The sequence below is a fragment of the Perca flavescens genome, chromosome 21, assembly GCF_004354835.1.
Source record: "Perca flavescens isolate YP-PL-M2 chromosome 21, PFLA_1.0, whole genome shotgun sequence".
In the NCBI taxonomy this organism is placed as follows: domain Eukaryota; kingdom Metazoa; phylum Chordata; class Actinopteri; order Perciformes; family Percidae; genus Perca; species Perca flavescens.
Genome location: NC_041351.1, coordinates 20,354,694 through 20,374,463, shown reverse-complemented (window position 1 = coordinate 20,374,463; position 19,770 = coordinate 20,354,694). Strand labels below are relative to the sequence as shown.

The window sequence follows — 19,770 nt, the reverse complement described above, 5'->3', positions numbered from 1 at the left end:
TATACTGTATGTAATATATTGTTGAGCAGTATTTCCGGTTCTTCAAGGGAAAAAGGTGTGTCCATCCAAAGTAAGACTGCAGCATAGCCTAAACTATAGCACCCACACTTTGTTGTTGGGCAACAGTGAGACAAAGGCACCCATGGGTCCCCTAACAGAGAGCACCAAGAGGAGGACAGTAATGGATACTAGAGAGGTCACGGTGATCGACACCCCAGATCTTTTGGGGCCGTCAATAGGGGAACAACCTTTAACTCTTTACATTTTTACGTATGTGAGATATATGTGTTTGTTGTGTTATGGTGGTCTAAGCTACTGGATGCCTATCTATCTAACTAACTAACTAATCAGCATACCTGGCCCCTCTCACTGCGTTGCGTTGTTTTGCCACATGACACAATAGATGTGTTGAGGGCAGGCCTGCACAGGCAGGAAGAAAAGATAACATGCAACTTTGACCTCATGTGAGTTACGTCACGGCCTTCTTTGGGGAGGATTAACTGACTACACACACAGGTAATGGAGCTTTATGTGTCTACACCTTAGGAACAGTTTGCCGTCGGTATGGGTTTAGATACTTGTTCTACTACATTCTATGTATTATGTCGAGTATTCCTGTGTAGGTTTCCCGTTTTGGTTTACCCCGTGTTGAAACTTTGCTAAATGTTAACAAACAACTGACCAAATGATATCTAGGCACCTAACTTCGCTGTAATATGAATATTAATTTGATGTCATCGAAACGTTGTAAAACATTTAGCAGCCCGGTGGGTGCATTATTTGAACTATAGTGCTTTTATATTTACAGTTCTGAGCAGACGTGGTGCTGTCACACACGTATATTCTCGCTGTCTTGACACAGGCTGAAAGTCTGTCAACTTCAGAGACATGGAGTGCCAATGTGAGAAGGACAACGCTGAGGATGCTGTTACAGGTGAGACGGGATTTAAAAAATAAATTAAAAAAATCAAACATACCTTTTTAGAGACCTTAAAGATGTTTGCGCTAGGCTAAGTAGGCTAACGTGGGCTTATGTTATTATTTGTATTTATGACAATACAATTTTTAAATTGCCACTTCGTTGGATGTCTATTAATGACGTTACGGTCTTTTATGATCTCATTATGTCACGTTGTGTCTTCATGGTAGCAAAAACTAAATCGTTAAGCGTAGACTGTGGAGTACGCAGTACATATTATCAAGTTAGCAGTCAAAAGTTTTTGGACTTCCGGATTAGTTTTTCGAAATAAAAAATAAATGCAAGTCAAGAGCGCGTGACTTTCCACTCCTGACAATGAATAGACCAGTGGTGGGTGTGTTGATATGCAATTAATAAACTGTAATACCTAGTCTGACCAGCAGAGGGACTTAGTTAGTGATATGACCATGGTGCATGTGATTGGAGACAGATGAAGAAGAACGGCTAGGGAAGCTACGTGGTTGTGGCGGTTGTGATGATGTTCAGTCGTACATTAAAGTTTGAGCACAAGCTCATTATGGATTAAGAAAACTAAGTCTCATCTTTAAGACTCAAAAAACACAGTGGGAAAGTATTCAGATCACTTAAGTAAAACTACTAATACCACATTGTACAGTGTTGGAGTAGAAAGTGGCATGAAAAGAAAATACTCAAGTAAAGTAGCCTACAAGTAGTCTACCTCAAATTTTGTACTTAAGTAGGCTACAGTACTTGAGTAAATGTACTTAGTTTACATCCCACCACTACAAAAGGCATGAAACACTACGCAACCATGTTTGATGTAGTTTTATTAAATGATCAAGTTGAAAGCCTTTTTTTTAACACAGCCACTATGAATTGCCATTTGAAACTGTGCTGAAGTTTCCTTTGTCAAAATAATCCTGGAATACATATACATATTACATTAATGTAGACCTTGATATGCCTACAGGGACACACACACACACACACACACACACACACACACACACACACACACACACACACACACACAGAGAGAGAGTGAGCCCTGATTTAAACAATATGGATTTCCTTTTGCATTTCCCATTTAGGTGAAAGGTAGACCCCATGATAAGTTGTGTACAACATTGCAATACTGATGTCATGTTTTCCTCCCTCCCCTCTCTTTTATAGAATGGTGGCTGAACAGCAACAACATCCAAATGGGAGCTTTTACTGTGGTGGGGTATCTTCTCTACAGATTCTCACAGAGTCAGTCACTCACTCACTCACTCACTCACCAACACACAAGTTCATATTAAGTTGGAAAAACAGAAAGCTCCCCTGACATGGTGTAAGCCATGTTGTTTCTCTGATTGACTGACCTGTCCTCCTCAGATATAGTGAGACTGGAAACCAGAAAGCACAGCAAATCTAAACATGTAAAGAAGATTAAACCTGCTTGAACTTATCAGAAATGTTTTTTGATGAGAGCAGACATCCCTGATGGTTTTAGCAGGGGTTTAGCCGGGAACTATGGGTCCTACTTACAGAGGGTGACTCGATCCTCCCTCCATTTTTAGTGACAAATATGAACGCACGTACAGTAGGCCTATGCAGAATCACACCAGACCTGTGCACATTCATTTATTGATCAGAGACACACATATCTAAAGGATAAAGCAGGAGATAGGCTACTCTATATTGTCAGCAAATCCTATGAAAAAGACCAAAACCAACAATCAATCAATGATGACCCCTGGTGTAATACTCACAGTAGTCTTGTTCTCCCTGCAGCACTGCCAGCTCTGATCCGATGGCCGATTCGTCTGTTCTGCACTCTAACCGGTGAGTTCTGTCAGAGTGACATATGAGAGGTCACTTTGTCCTCGACGTCACAGTCTGATCTTAACTGACAGCTCACGTATGTGTGTATGATGTGAAATAAAAATCACCACAACTTAAATGTGTGTTCTGCCTCAGGTCTGACAGCTCTTTGGAGTTGGGTGAGCCACCTAGTGGGAACCCTTCGTGGTACGAAACATACATCCTGAATTTCTGACCAATAGGAATAAAACAAAAATATGTCCCCTATGAATAAAAAAAGAAAAAAGAAGTCGTCATATTCTAAAATGTTCTATTTGTGTCTTGTGTGTCAGGAATCCAGAGCCTGTGTAACTGGCTGTCTGGAATTTGGCGGTTTATCGAAGGTGAGTGCTGGCTGCATTTGTGTTGGATGTTGTTTCCTCTTCATTGTGTGCTTCAAATGGACTTTTTAAGGGAAGCTAAACAGGTCAGGAGAAGTTTACAATTTGGATGGGTATGTTTGGGTAGCCAGAGGAAGTGACTCAGAAATTCAGCAGACACATGACAGAAATTTAGTATATACGTGGAGTGGGGCGTACATGATAATTATAGGCCTATAATTAAGCAACTGACTTACAATCTCCTCCTCCATCAGCATCTTCCTCCAAGTTCAAGTCGCTGATTAGTGTCAACACGGGTCAGTTCACATTCATTTGCCTTTTGATACACGTTTTCTTCTTTTTCTTGTTTGTTCTGTTGAATGTGAAATATTTCAAACCTAAAACCCACTCACTCAGGCCCAGCTGGGCTGAGAATCACAGCTGTTCTGCAAAGTCTTTTATTATTTATCTAATAAAAACTTGTCACCTCATCAGAGATGGATCCATCCAGCAGGATCGACAAACCAGGCCTAAGGCTTATCCTCCTGGGGCCCATGGGTGGAGGACGGACCTCCCTCGCAGATACTTTGTTGGGCAACAGTGAGACAAAGGCACCCATGGGTCCCCTAATGCAGAGCACCAAGAGGAGGACAGTAATGGATGGTAGAGAGGTTACAGCGATCGACACCCCAGACCTTTTGGGGCCGTCATTGGGGAACAACATGAGAGCCAGGGAAGCTCTGAGGAGCCTTCAGCTCTCCGGTCCTGGGCCGCACGCCTTCCTGCTGGCGATACGAGCTCCGGGCTCCAGCACGGAGACCGACCAGGATGCGGCTCAGGCAATCCGAGCCACCCTTGAGCTGTTTGGCGACGGGGTCGCAGGGTTCATCATCCCAGTGTTTACCCAAGCAGACCGCCTGGGTCGGAAGTGTACCGTAGATCAGCTGCTGGATGTGGACTCTGGGGATCTGCAAAGGGCTCTGTCTCTAAGCGACCAGAGGCCAGAGCTGGTGGACAACAGGCCAGACTGCCCCCCAGAGGCACAGAGTGTGATGCGCAGGCAGCTGCTGGGGCGTGTGGTGGCGATGAAGACACTGAGGGGGCATTTTGTCCACGAGCTGCAGAGGAGGGAGGACCGCATCAGGGAGGAGCTGCTAGCTGATATGGGCTCTGCCCTGGCTGGAAAACTGGGACACACATAATAAGGGGGAGGGGGGGCAGTGAAAAAAATCAGCAGACTTGAAGTGCAAGGGTGAATCTTTGCCTGAGGTATTTTTGTCACTCTGCTGGTTCACCACTGTCCAAATGAATGTAGTACTGCTGGATGGCCGCCTTTTGGTTTTCAACATGCCGCCAATGCTTTTGGTTAGATATCATGCCCACACACACACACACACACACTTAATTTAGCTATTTTGATGTGTTGTAATTCCTCCATGTCTGTATATTCATTGGGAAAGGCGTGCACCTCATGTTTTCTTCCTCTGCTGCAGTGCTTGGTCCTCCCCCCTTTCCTTCATAATTTATAAGATTTCAAACTTTAAAGATGATCGGGGAAAATAAACTGAAGTCACATTGGGAGTTCAGCAGTACTGTTCAATATATTCTTTGCTTTCTCCAGAGGCCTCTGAAATAGCATTTAGACAAGATAATTAACAATTACTTTAATATGAACAAGTTCAAATTCAATTGCAGGTTTTAGAGATTGTATTTATGTAGCTGTGATCAGAATAGAAATCTCCTACATATTGTCAACAAATGACAGTAACAAGTTGGTATATGACATAATACTCTCTTTAATTGTAAAGGTATCAATATTGTCTCTATTTTGCAAGTACATGTTGTCAATCTAGTGCAGTATAAACCCATTTTGATCACCTTTCATTTTCAGAATTGAGTTTGCCCACATTTTTAGGCAGGCAAATCCTAATGAGCTGAAACACAAGTAGGTAGACTAACTAACTAAACAGTGCAGACCTTCAACAGACCAATCAGGTTCATCATGGGCATGATGATGTATAAACTTAAGCATTGGAAAGAAGGAAAGAAAATAACCCCCAGTGTTCTGCTGTTCTTTTGCCAAGCCTGACCTCTGACCTGAGAAAAAGAGAAAACGATATTAAAGGAACAGTTAGCCCCAGTCATCATGTTCCAGCTCGTCTGGGAGCCAGGGACTAGTTACAGTGCTGTACAGCCAAACAAATATGCTGCAAAAAAACAAATATTTACCTTATTAGCGCCAATGTTTTCCAGTGTCACTTTTGGGTATAGCTTGTTACTGTCGGGGAAACATCTGACTGGTCAGTAATAATAATAATAATAATACATTTTATTTGGCGGACGCCTTTCTAAATACACAAGGACATCTTACATGTTTAAAAGGGCATAAAAGAAGGAAATGTATTATATTTAGCTTCATAGTAATACATTTTACAAAATAGACCATCTGAAAAGTGCTAAAAACGTCAGAAAAGCAGTAAAAAAGTGTGTCAGGAGGGTTAGACTTTTGGATCAGTTTAACTGACAAAACACTTTTTAAAGAGCTTGACCTTCCCGTTCTGCACTAAAACACAATACCAGCAATTCTAAGTTTATTCAATTTGAAGATAAAAAAAAAAAGATCTGTACTCTCTGGCTAAACGTGTCATTAGCAGTGCAGGAATGTCACAAGAGGAAGAGAGATTAATTTTCTGTTGTATCCACATAATTGGGGATATTATGGGATTAAACCGGGGCTGATTGGTGGTGGTCCTAAAAAAAACATTTAAGAGAAAGTGCCAAAGTCTTTTACACTTGCATTGAAAAATCATTTTTATTTTGACACGGAATCAAATGGCTCATCAAATGGTCAAACATAGTGACAAACCCACTGAAAATGAACACCAAACTGCAACCATTTAGCCACTTTTAGCTCTTTGTTTTAGTTTTTCTGCCTGCACAACATTCTCAGGAGTTTCGCACACCGAAGTAGAGCTACAAAATCAAAGTGAATGATATGTTGAGTGAATTCTGAGCTACTCTCAAAATGTTCAAAATTCAACACGAGAGGAACAACTCACATAGATCCATCCATCTTCATCCGCTTATCCGGTGTCGGGTCGCGGGGGGAGCAGCTCCAGCAGGGGACCCCAAACTTCCCTTTCCCGAGCCACATTAACCAGCTCCGACTGGGGGATCCCGAGGCGTTCCCAGGCCAGGTTGGAGATATAATCCCTCCACCTAGTCCTGGGTCTTCCCCGAGGCCTCCTCCCAGCTGGACGTGCCTCCCTAGGGAGGCGCCCAGGGGGCATCTTTACCAGATGCCCGAACCACCTCAACTGGCTCCTTTCGACGCGAAGGAGCAGCGGCTCTACTCCGAGCTCCTCACGGATGACTGAGCTTCTCACCCTATCTCTAAGGGAGACGCCAGCCACCCTCCTGAGGAAACCCATTTTGGCCGCTTGCACCCTGGATCTCGTTCTTTTGGTCATGACCCAGCCTTCATGACCATAGGTGAGGGTAGGAACGAAAACTGACCGGTAGATCGAGAGCTTTGCCTTCTGGCTCAGCTCTCTTTTTGTCACAACGGTGGGATAAATTGAATGTAATACCGCACCCGCTGCGCCGATTCTCCAACCAATCTCCCGCTCCATTGTCCCCTCACTTCCAAACAAAACCCCAGGGTACTTAAACTCCTTCACTTGGGGTAAGGACTCATTCCCTACCTGGAGTAGGCACTCCATCGGTTTCCTGCTGAGAACCATGGCCTCAGATTAAGAGGTGCTGATCGTCATCCCAACTGCTTCACACTCGGCTGCGAACCGATCTAGTGAGTGCTGAAGGTCACAGGCCGATGATGCCATCAGGACCACATCATCTGCAAAGAGCAGCGATGAGATCCCCAGCCCACCGAACTGCAACCCCTCTCCACCCCGACTACGCCTTGATATCCTGTCCATAAATGTTACAAACAGGATTGGTGACAAAGCGCAGGCCAACCCTCACCTGAAACGAGTCCGACTTACTGCCGAGAACCCGGACACAGCTCTCGCTTTGATCGTACAGAGATTGGATGGCCCTGAGAAGAGACCCCCTCACCCCATACTCCCGCAGCACCCCCCAGTATCTCCCGGGGGACCCGGTCATACGCCTTTTCCAGATCCACAAAACACATCTAGACCGGTTGGGCATACTCCCAGGATCCCTCCAGGATCCTTGCGAGAGTGAAGAGCTGGTCCGTTGTTCCACGACCAGGACGGAACAACTCACGTAGAGTACCATAACAAACCATGGGCTGTGTCACATTGTTTCAATAAAAGAGACTGAAGAAGGCCATCAGAATGTCATCATTATTTAAAGCCTCTCTCTTGCTCTTTCTCCAGTCTGTCCTCCCTTACTATTTATCTGGAATAACTACAGTATCTTCCTAATCTGGTATTTTCCACTGTATTCTGGCCTGAAAGGGTTTTATGTTGCAATATTAATTATATGTTAGTAGCCTAGCCTACTTGAATTGTAAATGTTATATGTGTAACCTTTATGTACATATTTTGTTTGCTGTCAGCACTAGGAAGTGTTTATTTAAAATGTGTCTGAATAATCCTATAATGGATGACCCGTGTAAGCGGCCAGACATGAAAATAAACAATCCATTCATTCATTCACTCATTTTCCCTGGAAGCAGCTTTTGAGTTCCACATCACGTCTAATGTGTGAATCCATTGTTCTCTATGCAATTTGAGACTCCACCAGTCACAATGAAAAACTAGGAGGCCTATGAAAAGACTGAAAGAATGCAAATAAATCAAAAGGCTATTGCTGAAGAGATAGCCACAAAAAAAAATGGGGTTTGTTAGAAAGACATCTTAAAGATGTTATTATATACATATTGGTACATCACCGAAATTGGATGCAATTCACCCTGCTGTACATTACAACAGCAGGGTATATATATTGGTCCCCATCTACTGAAAAAATATCTGGGTCTTTAGCTGCTAAATATTCACCAGTGTCTAACTTTGTCTGCCATGCTAAGCAAATAATACACATTGCCGGACTTACAAAAAGACCCAAAACGATCACAAAGAGACGCTACAGAGATTCAAACAACCACAAAGAGACGCTACATAACTGAGAACATATGACCAAAAACACAGGCCGACTACAAAAGACCCAAAATAATATAATGAGACACAAAACAATCACAAAGAGATGCAAAATGACTAACAATATACTTTTGGGTGTCTTATTCCTATGTAGACAATAGATGTAGTCTGTGCCTAGGGCCCCATTGTCTCATAATCTGTCAATCAAAACCGTAAAGTTGCAAGCGTAAAACCAAAACAATGAGCTAAAAGAGGCTAAAAACTTGCGGAACTTCAGAGTTGGGTGACTTAGGAATTATGTGTGTGGGATTCCTTCGTCATGTGATCCATTGTTAATAAAGAAGTAGGCCTAAGAACTGACACTTTACGCATTCAGCACTGAAAATGAAGTTGCACCTACCACCTGGACTAAAAGCCTGGACACGGACTTATAAATGATCTACATTACTGCTGCAAACAGCAGTAAATCAGCATTGTGTTATTTATTTTATTTTTAACATGCTCACTAACGGGTGATGGGGGAAAAAAGTGGAAAATAAAGTGTTTCGCAGTCCTAGGGGAGGGACTGCTCCACTGTCGACTGACGCAGGCGGTGACAGAAATACGGAGCCAGCGAGACGCTACTGCGCATGTCAGCGTCTGCATGGACGGAGAGAGAGAGACAGACGGAGAGAGAGAGAGAGAGAGAGCTATACTAGGAAAAATTGGCAAAGACAAAGGACTGAACAGCCTTTAGGGAAACAGGAGAGAGAAGATTCAGTTTTTACACCGGTTTATGATAGTCCAGCTGTGACACAACCGGGGGGAAGCGGCCAGGTAAGCGGTCGGTTCGAGGAAAATGAAGTTATAAGACGAAAAGGAAGCGTTGTGGTTGTGTTTGCTGTAGACACATGAGTCACGTAGAGCAGCCAGTAGATTATCGCCAGATATTTGTTACTATCATGGATTAATTGCATGGGTACATGTATGGTTTCACAGTAGAACAGCGGCTATATCCTTATTAATGGACCGTAAGCTCCATAATGTGCGTGTCTTGTTTTGTTCGGGGTGGGGGGGGCTGTTGTCATATTTTGCTAGCTTACTGAACAGGCTGCTTCCTCTATCCAGTCCAAGCTCCTGGAAATGTGTACCTTCTTCTCATTTTGGGGCGGGGGGGGGGGGTCTGCTGACCAACAGGAGATATAGTAGCAGCTTATAGTGTCATTTCGACGCTATCTGTCGCAGTCAACAACAAATTTAGCGTTGCCTTAAAGTGTTGTTTCAGTCGTTTGGCTGCTGTTTGAGCTCTGCTACTTTGTGGTGGGAATTTGTGACCATTTCTATCATTTGAAACGACCGAGTTGTGAATTAACAACATAGCGGAGAATGAAACAGCAAATACAGCTTTTCTTTCTGTCCTTCTTTCAGATGTCCTTTTCCTGGCACTGCTCAGCATCAACTCCTAGTTGTATGTGTTCCAGTGGAAGTGACGCTTCACGGTCAGCAGCCTGCTGATGGAAAGAACTGCAAAGCTTTAGGCTTGGTGATTGAATGGAAAGAGCTGTCAACACGCACCGAAGATGGAGGAAGTGGAAACGCACAGAGAGCAACGGCAGTTTGATTGACGGCACCGCTGTGGTGGTGGTGGTGGTGGTGTTGGAGGAGTAATCTTTCGAGTTGGGAGCATCTGGAGTGTCTTTGTTTGCTGGCAATCCCACCGTGAGTTTCAGTTGTTACCCCAAACCCCCCCCCCCCCCCTCCCTCCCTCCTCCTGTTGACCTTTCTTCACATCCATCCTTTGGAGAGAGCAGGTGTTACAGCCACAGGTCTCGTTTACCTTGCAACTCCCCCCTCCTGTGGCCATACACACAAGCTCCTCTCTTCCAAGCGGCTGAGAGGTTGCTATGGCAATGGTTGTCATGATGCTGATGTAGCGTTCTGAAGGTAGTAGTTGTGGAGGTAGTGGTGGAGCTGGGGGAGCTGGCGGCGGCAGGGCCGGCGGCGGTGAACGTCCAGGGATGGGAAGCGCTCCGTATCCAGCCGGTGAGTGGAAGGGGAAGGGGCGAGGCGGCCTACAAGAGCTGGGCTGCATGCCCTGGAAGGTCAGCAGGCAGAAAGGAGGAGGAGGAGGAGGAGGAGGAGGAGGAGGAGGAGGAGGAGGGGGGGGTGGTGGTGGGAATGGAGGAGAGGAGGTGCAAGGATCCCACGGACTCGCAGCAGCAGGATCTCACATCTTCCTCTTCCTCCCTCACCCCCCCACTACCTGCTCAGCCCTCTCTGACCCCTTCGGCCATTTATCATGAGAAGCAGCGGAGGGAGCTGTGCGCCCTGCACGCGCTCAATAACGTCTTCCAGGACGGGACGGCCTTCAGTAGGGACACCTTGCAGGAGATATACCAGAGGTGGGGACGCTGTCTTATCCAATCTCTATCAATATTTAGCGTGTGTACACGAAATGTGGATAATCTTTTAATCTCGTCTTGTCAACTTGTTGCAGGCTTTCTCCCAGCACTCTGGTGACGCCTCACAAGAAGAGCATGCTGGGAAATGGGAACTACGATGTAAACGTCATTATGGCAGCCTTGCAGACCCGAGGGTTTGAGGCAGTTTGGTGGGATAAAAGAAGGTATATACTGTCGGGCTGTGGCCGAAAATCTTCCATTTCTGTTGTCTTTATTCTTGCACGTGAAAATGTAAGGGAGTTGAAGGACAGAAGATTTGTTTCTGTTGTCACTGCAGGATATCCTTTGACTGATCTCCTTGTTGTTTCCCGTTAATAGTCAATATGAGGGTCAGGCAGACAACTATTATATAGCTGTTACATCTGCAGTTTAGGAGCATCCACTTGAATCCCAGAATGTAAACGCAAGGGAAATATTGTAACGAGGCTTCCTGTGTCCTCTGCACCTAATCAGCAGGGTCTTTAATGATTTCTGTGATATGTCAGCTGTTCCATCAGCTGACAAAGTCTGAGAGACAGTTTAATCAGCATATTCTGCTTCCCTCGTCAACAGTCTTACACGACTGTGGCAACAACAGCAACCGCTTGCTTTTATCAGTAAAACAACAGTGTTATCAGAAAGCCGTATTCCTGTTTCTCTGTCTTGACCTAAACAGGAACAAAATCAAAGCTACTCTAAATCTAGTAACACAGCGTTTACATGTTTGTCATTGTAAATATTAAGCAGTGATATCATGTTTTTTGGTCCAAGTTATGTTTCTGTAATGTAACCTGGGACTTCCTTGTGGTGCATTCAAGTGCTTATGGGAAATATTCCGGATTTCAGAATCAGCTTCCAAACGACAACCTTGTTAATTCATAATACTACCAAATGAATGTGAAAATGTTCACAATATTTAATGTTTAACATTTGATGGATGGAAAGTTGTAAGTGTTGCTGCATTTAAAAAAAAAGTCTTGAGCGTAATTAAAAGCACTTCATAGTGCCGTAAATACATGTAGTGTATGGTCAATTCCGGGTTTTTGAAAATCCTCATGTATTGTAGAGAATTTCTTTTAATGTATTTAGAGCTGCAACTAACGATTATTTTAATAATCGATTAATCTGTCGATTATTTTTTCGATTAATCGATGAATCGGATAAAAAAAAGCCTTCATTTACATCAACTCAATACATGCATACTTATTGTTTTAGTTAATAGTTGTGTAAAGGTAAGTAACCCAAATAGCAGATACAGACAGACAGACACACACACACACACACACTTATTCATTAAATTATTACCATCATTGTAGTAAGTGCAAGTTAAGTTCGTTTATACACCACACACTATTATATTTGTCAACAATAACTGATATGGGACAAAGCACATAATATATACATAACAGATTGAAAAATTAATGGACCAAAAAAGGCGAGTGAATAAAACAGTGTATTTAGTCTTGCAAAGTATACCACCCCTGCTTTATTACTGTTATTACCGAGCTAACGCTAGCTTGTCATGCTAGTCAGCTGGATAACGAGTAAACTGCAGCACCAGAAGAGCTACTGGAGGGACTGTAGGTTCCTCACTTCAGAACAGAACAGAAGTAGGATAGTGTAGTGACTTTACCCTGCTGTTGAACTCCCTTCCTCCTCATCAAGGACTCCAACATGTTTACGTTTTAGGTGCTGACTCATCACCGTGGTGCGCCCGTGCCATGCCGTGTCGCTTTTGCTTATCTTGCAATTAACACATTTTTTATTTATTTAGTGTGAAATGCTCCCACACCTTGGATGACTTGGGTCGTACTGATTTCTCTGCCTCCGCCGAGTGTTTCAGAACAACGTTACGGGTCTCTCCGGTCTCTCTCCGTATCCTCTACCCCTGCTCTGCTCTTTTTTCTTTTCTTTCGCTCCGCTCTGCGCTCAACTCAATTTTTTTTTTATCTCCGCGACTAGGTGGCCTAATGATTGCGCGACACAATGAATCAATAATTAAATTCGTTGCCAACTTTTTTAGTAATCAAATTTTATCGATTTTATCGATTCGTTGTTGCAGCCCTAAATGTATTGTGTATCACAGAATAGCTACCATTGTGCGCTCTCACTATTATGGACAATGTATTCTACACAAAGTGACCCTGTGGTTATTTCTATTTATGATAACTACCTCAAGCAGGTTTCTAGATTTAGGCTTTTTTCATATCATACGGAATTGAAAGGCTGGCAGTAGTGTATATATTTAATCTTAAACCTATTGTGTGCTAGAGAAAATGGTCAACGGTAATGTAAGGATTATACAGTTTCAATCAGGAGCGACTTCATTTAAAGGTCCCATGACATGGTGCTCTTTGGATGCTTTTATATAGACCTTAGTGGTCCCCTAATACTGTATCTGAAGTCTCTTTTTATATAGACCTTAGTGGTCCCCTAATACTGTATCTGAAGTCTCTTTTTATATAGACCTTAGTGGTCCCCTAATACTGTATCTGAAGTCTCTTTTATATAGACCTTAGTGGTCCCCTAATACTGTATCTGAAGTCTCTTTTATATAGACCTTAGTGGTCCCCTAATACTGTATCTGAAGTCTCTTTTAAATAGACCTTAGTGGTCCCCTAATACTGTATCTGAAGTCTCTTTTATATAGACTTTAGTGGTCCCCTAATACTGTATCTGAAGTCTCTTTTATATAGACTTTAGTGGTCCCCTAATACTGTATCTGAAGTCTCTTTTAAATAGACCTTAGTGGTCCCCTAATACTGTATCTGAAGTCTCTTTTATATAGACCTTAGTGGTCCCCTAATACTGTATCTGAAGTCTCTTTTATATAGACCTTAGTGGTCCCCTAATACTGTATCTGAAGTCTCTTTTATATAGACCTTAGTGGTCCCCTAATACTGTATCTGAAGTCTCTTTTATATAGACTTTAGTGGTCCCCTAATACTGTATCTGAAGTCTCTTTCCTGAAATTCAGCCTTGGGGCAGAATTACAGCCACTAGAGTCAGTCCCACAATGAGCTTTCCTTATGGTGCGTTCTTTTTGTCCACCGAAGTCGATCTACGAGTCGTTTTTCGGAGTTACGAACCGGAAGTTGCAAAAAGAACGCCCCCGAGGTCGTATATATGACTCGTCAAGTCGTCTGAACTCGGAGGACCCCGAGTTCGTTTCTCGTTTTCGACACGGATATGACGTCACCCTCAAGCTACCAGTCGCGATTACAAGACCAAAAGAACGCACCATTAGTATGTGTCATTTCTGTGTCTGTAGTTATTGAGGAGGAGGGGGGGGGGATTTATGAAGGGGGTATACTTACGCCAAGCTTAATTTGTATGTGATGGGATAAAGAATTGCAAAAGCACTTGTATGTAGGGTTGGGTATCGTTTGGATTTTTGGGATTCTGATGCCGAACCGGTACTTTTTAAAACGATTCAGATTCCTAAACTGATTCTTGAAAAACTGAAAAATGACATCAAAGAAAGGCTTTTACGTCCGTTTTGGTGAGCCCAGAGGGAAAATATGGAATTTTAAAAGTAGCCTACATTTACGGTAGCTAGCTAACTGTAGACTACAGAGAAAGTATGATATTTTTACGTCCGTTTCGTAGTTACAGAGGGAAAATATTTCAGTCGACACATTAAATGGAACTGAAATGAGGAACCGAAATTTGCATTCTAATCCGGCCCGATTCCTACTGGTTGCGTAGGAAGGTTTCGGTACCGAACCCTAGTTGTATGCTTGATTAACACACACTACTTATAGACGACATTTACTACAATGAATACATTGTCTTTCTTCCTCCAGGGATGTAGGCAGCATCGAGCTGTCCAACGTGACTGGCTTCATTTTAAACGTGCCATCCAACCTGCGCTGGGGACCTCTCCGGCTGCCTCTCAAACGCCAGCACTGGATAGGAGTCAGAGAGGTGGGCGGGCTCTACTACAACTTGGACTCCAAGCTGCGTAGCCCTCAACCTATCGGCAGCTCGGATGAGCTCAGGTGAGATGTGTGTGTTTATGTGCATGTGTTTTCTTACTTTGACAACTGTGATTGTTATGAGATTTAAAATAATTGTGCCATGGCGGATTCGTATATCACACGCAGGAGCCGTTGGTCCCTTTTTAACAGCAGAGTGGTGGCGATAGTGATCTATGAATGGATGAATATGTTGGTCTGTCTATCTAACACTTTAGCCCAGAGTAAGATTTATTTACAACTATATAGTATTGGCCAGATTGCCATGAAACTTGATACTGAGTTTGGAGTTTGGCGTAGTAGGCAATGCTGTTAGCATGGTGGCTGACCACCTTACTCCGTTATGACATATCGTTTCGGCTTGTGCTTTTAAACATGCTGTCGGTGTGCTCACCGGGCTTTGTTAGCCTTTACAACAGAGCTGCTTCACTACACTTGTTAGATGATTTATTACAGGGTTCTCTGTTGATTTATTGTCGCTATGTGCTCGTGGTTGAAAATGAATGTAAACAAAGCAGCGTGCCAGAAAAGATGGCGACCACTACCCAGAATGCAATGCCCCATGACGTAGTTGCCCCTTCTCTATAAACCCACTGTATGCTACCTACGTACCTGCCCGCCAGACAGACAAAGTTAGCCACTAGCTAGCTAACATAGTGACAAATGTAACCGCTAATGAGCCAGATATTTCCCTTTTAGGAGTTAGTTGAGACCAAAACAGAGCTACAAGAGAGTAAATATTGTTTCTGTCTATTAGGTAGCCTACATGACTTTTTAAGAGTGTCTGCTGGACATGTTTGCCAACACGATTGCCATAATAGTAGAGTGCGGATCAGGCCGCATTTTTCTGTCAGAGCCCGGCCCGTGTCCGACAGAGCAGTAAGCGAACCCGACCCGAGCCCGACAGGCATTAAGATATTTATGTCCATTCATCAAGTGAAACAGGCCCGTTGGCTACCTACATAATAAGCTGTTTTAAATGTAAAATGTTCCATGCCTTATCGCGCTGATGTGACCGACCCAAACCTGAACATCATTTCTAAATATCTGTCCGAACCTGGACCACCCCGTCGGGTCCCGTTGGGTTTGGGTCGGGTATCCATCCTCTACATAACAGCTTTGGAAAGTGATTGTCTTAATGTTGTGTTTATGCCCCTAGTGACCAAACACTGCATTGGCAGCTTTAAAAGCAGGTCTGACCCTGTGTATTTTTGGGTTTGCCTTTTTATACAAATTGATATAAAAGAGTTGTTCATCCCGCTTTGCATCGTCTTAACTGTGGCTGTCCTATTTTTCCCGCATCCCAGGAAGTTTCTCCGCCAGCAGCTGCGAGGGAAGAACTGTGAACTTCTATTGGTCGTCTCAGAGGAAGTGGAGGCACACCAAACATGGCGGTCCGATGGCTAAGGGGTTTAACCAACCAATCACAGCACCAATTGGGCCAACGGGCCAATCACAGAATGAACGGGAGAGGAATTAAAATCGTGCAAAGCCAGTCACATGGATGCACACTTGCAGATGTATTCCCCCCCCCCTTTTTGGGGTTTTGTTTACACAGCCATTGCTGGACTCTTATCTAAAAGGATGCAAAGCAATGAAGGAAGCAAACACTTTACAGGGAGAATCAAAGAACCCAAGTCCTTTACTCACAACACAGTTAAGACTTATAAAAAGTTACCATTCTGTTTCTGCTATTCTTGTGTTTTTATATATATATTGACTATTTTTTGATGTCAGTTTTGTCCGTTTTCCTTTTTTTTTTTTTTTTTTTTTTTTTTTTTTTTTTTTTTACTGTTCAAGTTTCCAATGTCATGAGAGTTCAGGCTTTACGAAAAAATGCTGTGTTTATCTGCTGTCTCCCTCAGTGATCCTCACTGCTTCAGTCATGACGTTCACTGATGTGTCTTCGTGTTTCTGTCTCTCCCTTCACGTCGTGAGTCTGTCTGTCCGTATCCCCCGTCCTTCACTTTCACCAAAGCGTGCCCTTTCTTGCCTCCGTGTGACTCCACCTTACTCCTCCTCTCGGCCATTTTTTTTTTTCATATCACAATACAAAACCAGTGATTTATCACGCTGCCAACTTTGTATTTCATGCACTTCCCCAAACACTTCTGGCACAGTCTGAGCCTGTACTGTACCGAGGCTGTGCCGACACAATGGTTTTATATGCAACAAAGCAATGCAAACACCCAGGCCAAGCACTCCCTCTAGTGGATGTTTGCCTTAGTTTCCTTTTCAAGGAAGAAGTAACGGCATCATTCATCCAGTTTTTTTGTAATTGTTCACGTTCAAATGGTTACTTTATATTGATGAAGAGTGCTTGTCACCGAGACAATTATCATCTCTCACTGGAATGAGACTGTATCATGATAGAATATTTATCAGATTGGGTTTGCCTAAATTATTGATAAAATCAAACTTTACAAAATTACAGAAATTGGCCAGATTGTGCAGATCCAGCATGACAGTCTACTAAACTATCTCAACTCAAAGTCTACTTCTTTACTTATAAGCTGGTTCTGGAACTTTGGACGGTTCTTAACAGCAGATTGAGTTGGCCCAGTTGCCATGAAAATGCAGATGTTCAAAATGTCCTTTAGTGCTAAAACAGTTAGTTGATTAGTTGATCGACGAAAATGAATCGGCAACAATTCTGAAAATCTATTAATCGACAAAACGAGCAATTTAAATAAACAAAATCTTGGCTCTGAGAAATTATCAGAATTTTCTGACGTTTTATTGACGGGTTGATTAAACGTGAAGTGAATTGGCAGATTAGTCGATAATGAAAATAACCGCTTGTTTGCAGCCCTACTTTCCAGCATACGGTGCTGTGGCAACTGAGTAAACTTAATCTGCTGAACAGGACTGTATGAGGATAAGGTCAAAAGCTCCAGGAGAAGCAAGTAAGTGATCTTTGAGTTTAGAATGTCAATAGTAATCTGAAATAATGAATGAGTTATTGTTACAAATCAACCATAGCGATGAAAAGAAATATTGTTTTAATTGTCCATATTGTGCACAGATGACGAAAACAAGGATACGCCACAAGGGACGATTACTCACTCATTGTTTGATTTCCTTTTCCTCCTCTGGCTCCACGCTGTTCCAGAGGGTCGCCACCACAGCAGCCCTCTGTAGCACAGGAGTTCAGCTGATGCAGGCCTCCTTCTCTTCTTAAACATCTCTTGTCAAAGCTGCCAAACAGCTCGGAGAGGATGTCACGGATTGTCCCATCAAGTCATATACAGTCAGCAGGGGGGTCTCTGGTGTGTTCGGTCTGAGGAGGGGTCTGGTGCTTGGTTGCAGAAAGGGAAGTTGTCCGTTTGAGAGAGTTGAGGTGGAGCACAGTGCGCCCGGGTAGACAATAATGTAGAAAAAGAAACTGTGGAAAGAAAATTGAAAGTTGACTGGGCTGGCTACTAAGCACGTGTCCAGCCAGACGTGTGCAGTGGTCGATTATTGTGAAACGAGCGGAGAGATTCCACTGTTTGTAGCTTTCAAATCTATCAGTGTAAGAGAAAACTGTTAATACTATACATATTGTCTCTTAATGGCAATATTGGCCTTAACTTGTTTACATTAAAAAAAAAACTACGTGTTGCTCTGAAAATTGAGGGGCTGTGCAGTTTGATGCCATTTTAGGAGATTTATTCCAAAGCACCAATTTATCGTAAATATAGAGGAGAAACCGCTAAAGCTCATTGAATATAATGTTTTCACTTTTGCAGCCAAGGGCTTTCTGTTATTTACAAGTGTTTGATATAGTATGATTTTCTAAAGATAAGATCACATGTTTTTCAATGGTGCATGACTTATTTTGGAATGACACGCTTCAATTCCAGCCTGTAGACCTTTAATGTCATACTATATCCAAGTGAACCTGCATCGAAACATCACAGAGGTTTTCATCCATTTTACTGAGATTTTGGACCCAATCACATCATGACAAGTGTCTCACAAATGCATTCAAGATGTGCTTTTTGCCATGACAATCCATTCAGCTGATTGTCACTGTATTTTGTTTATTTTTTATTTTTTGCATAGAAATAAAATGCTTCTAATGGCACTTTATGTATAAGCTAGAGTGCGGGTGTATTAACTGGGTCAATGTTTGCTCCGTGGGTCATTGTTGTGAGAATTGTCACTTTTCTCTCCGCCTGTTTTGCATGGTCACAAGTGGAGAGTAATTCAACACATTTACTCAAGTTTACTTCAATACACTTTTGAGGTATACTTGCACTTTTACTTGAGTATTTTCATTTCTACTTTATACTTCTACCCCACTACATTTCAGGAGGAAATATTTTGCTTTTTATTCAATTTATTTGTCAACTGTTGTTACTAGTTAGATTTCAAATGATTTTACAGAAAGAAAGAAAAAGCTTATAAAATACAGTGCATTAAAAAAAATCTCACTGTTTTCAACCTTTATGGCTAGTTAACCCTTGTAAAAAAAAGTTTCAGTCAGAGGTTTATGAGTTGTTTGCAGCTCCATTCTTACTCTAAACTTCAGATTGTTTAATTCCAAAAAGTCAATACAAATTTGTGAAGCAGAAATTAGTTTTTTTTCATACCCATGAATCATTTTCCAACCTCTTATGCTGCGTTCCGGACACAATTTTTAGCCCGTAAGTTACGACTTCAAGTCACGACTCACGACTTTGTAGCGTTCCTGGCAAAGTCACCACATACCCTTCTAGCTAGCGGTAGCGGCTACTTAACGTTGACGTTAGCTAGCGCTAGCTGAAACTAGCGATTTCTAGTCTGCGACATATTTTGGGCTTCATTTAATAAACGTAACCTGTAGTAGTACACAATCGTATGTGTATTGTTTTGATTACAATGTGCGGAATTACTTTACGTTGCCTAATTATGTATATTTATTTCTATGTCTCACTGTTAATTACCCGTGTCTGTACAGCATCAATAGGGGTCGCCATTGTTGTTTATGTGTGTGTGTGACGTCAACAATCTGGTACGAGTTCACGGGTAGTAAGCATAGACTGTATATAAAAATGGACCAACAGATCCCGTTGCTCTGGACGGAGACCAGTGAAGGATATTAGAAGCACTTTTCCGGTGAGCGCTGAGCGTTACAGCGCAACCTCCAACTGAGAAAGACGACGTAAATGTGACGTGAGCAACCTGTCTGAAAGTTGTAAGTCTTCTGGTAGCTGTGCC

At 42.8% G+C, this 19,770-nt stretch overlaps 2 protein-coding genes and 1 long non-coding RNA gene across 4 annotated transcripts; 2 read left to right on the top strand and 1 right to left on the bottom strand.

Moving 5' to 3' along the window:
- The first annotated feature begins 389 nt into the window (after positions 1-389).
- LOC114547629 (GTPase IMAP family member 4) lies at positions 390-4,686 on the top strand. Its single transcript, XM_028566897.1, has 8 exons — positions 390-516; positions 809-934; positions 2,114-2,191; positions 2,717-2,767; positions 2,903-2,953; positions 3,079-3,129; positions 3,381-3,422; positions 3,601-4,686. The coding sequence occupies exons 2-8, from the start codon at positions 889-891 to the stop codon at positions 4,305-4,307; spliced, it is 1,026 nt and encodes a 341-aa protein (XP_028422698.1). The 5' UTR covers positions 390-516; positions 809-888; the 3' UTR covers positions 4,308-4,686.
- LOC114547631 (uncharacterized) lies at positions 2,540-19,534 on the bottom strand. 2 transcript variants are annotated; one of them, XR_003691242.1, is made up of 4 exons: positions 19,497-19,534; positions 17,653-17,971; positions 5,335-5,383; positions 2,540-5,202 (listed from the first exon to the last, which is right to left on the bottom strand). It is a non-coding gene; the product is annotated as an uncharacterized LOC114547631 (long non-coding RNA). The 2 variants fall into 2 exon arrangements; XR_003691243.1 differs by lacking the exon at positions 19,497-19,534 and adding an exon at positions 19,164-19,294.
- josd1 (Josephin domain containing 1) lies at positions 9,923-16,348 on the top strand. Its single transcript, XM_028566898.1, is given in 5 exon segments — positions 9,923-10,327; positions 10,329-10,570; positions 10,666-10,794; positions 14,416-14,610; positions 15,894-16,348. Coding segments are annotated over 5 exon segments (807 nt in total). The 5' UTR covers positions 9,923-10,186; the 3' UTR covers positions 15,994-16,348.
- Positions 19,535-19,770: the final 236 nt, after the last annotated feature.

Coding starts and splice junctions, on each gene's coding strand:
- LOC114547629 (XM_028566897.1), top strand. CDS start 889: ATGGAGTGCCAATGTGAGAAGGACAACGCTGAGGATGCTGTTACAG. Junction 2,192..2,716: donor TCTCTACAGATTCTCACAGA/GTCAGTCACTCA, acceptor TTCTCCCTGCAG/CACTGCCAGCTCTGATCCGA. Junction 3,130..3,380: donor AATTTGGCGGTTTATCGAAG/GTGAGTGCTGGC, acceptor CTCCTCCATCAG/CATCTTCCTCCAAGTTCAAG.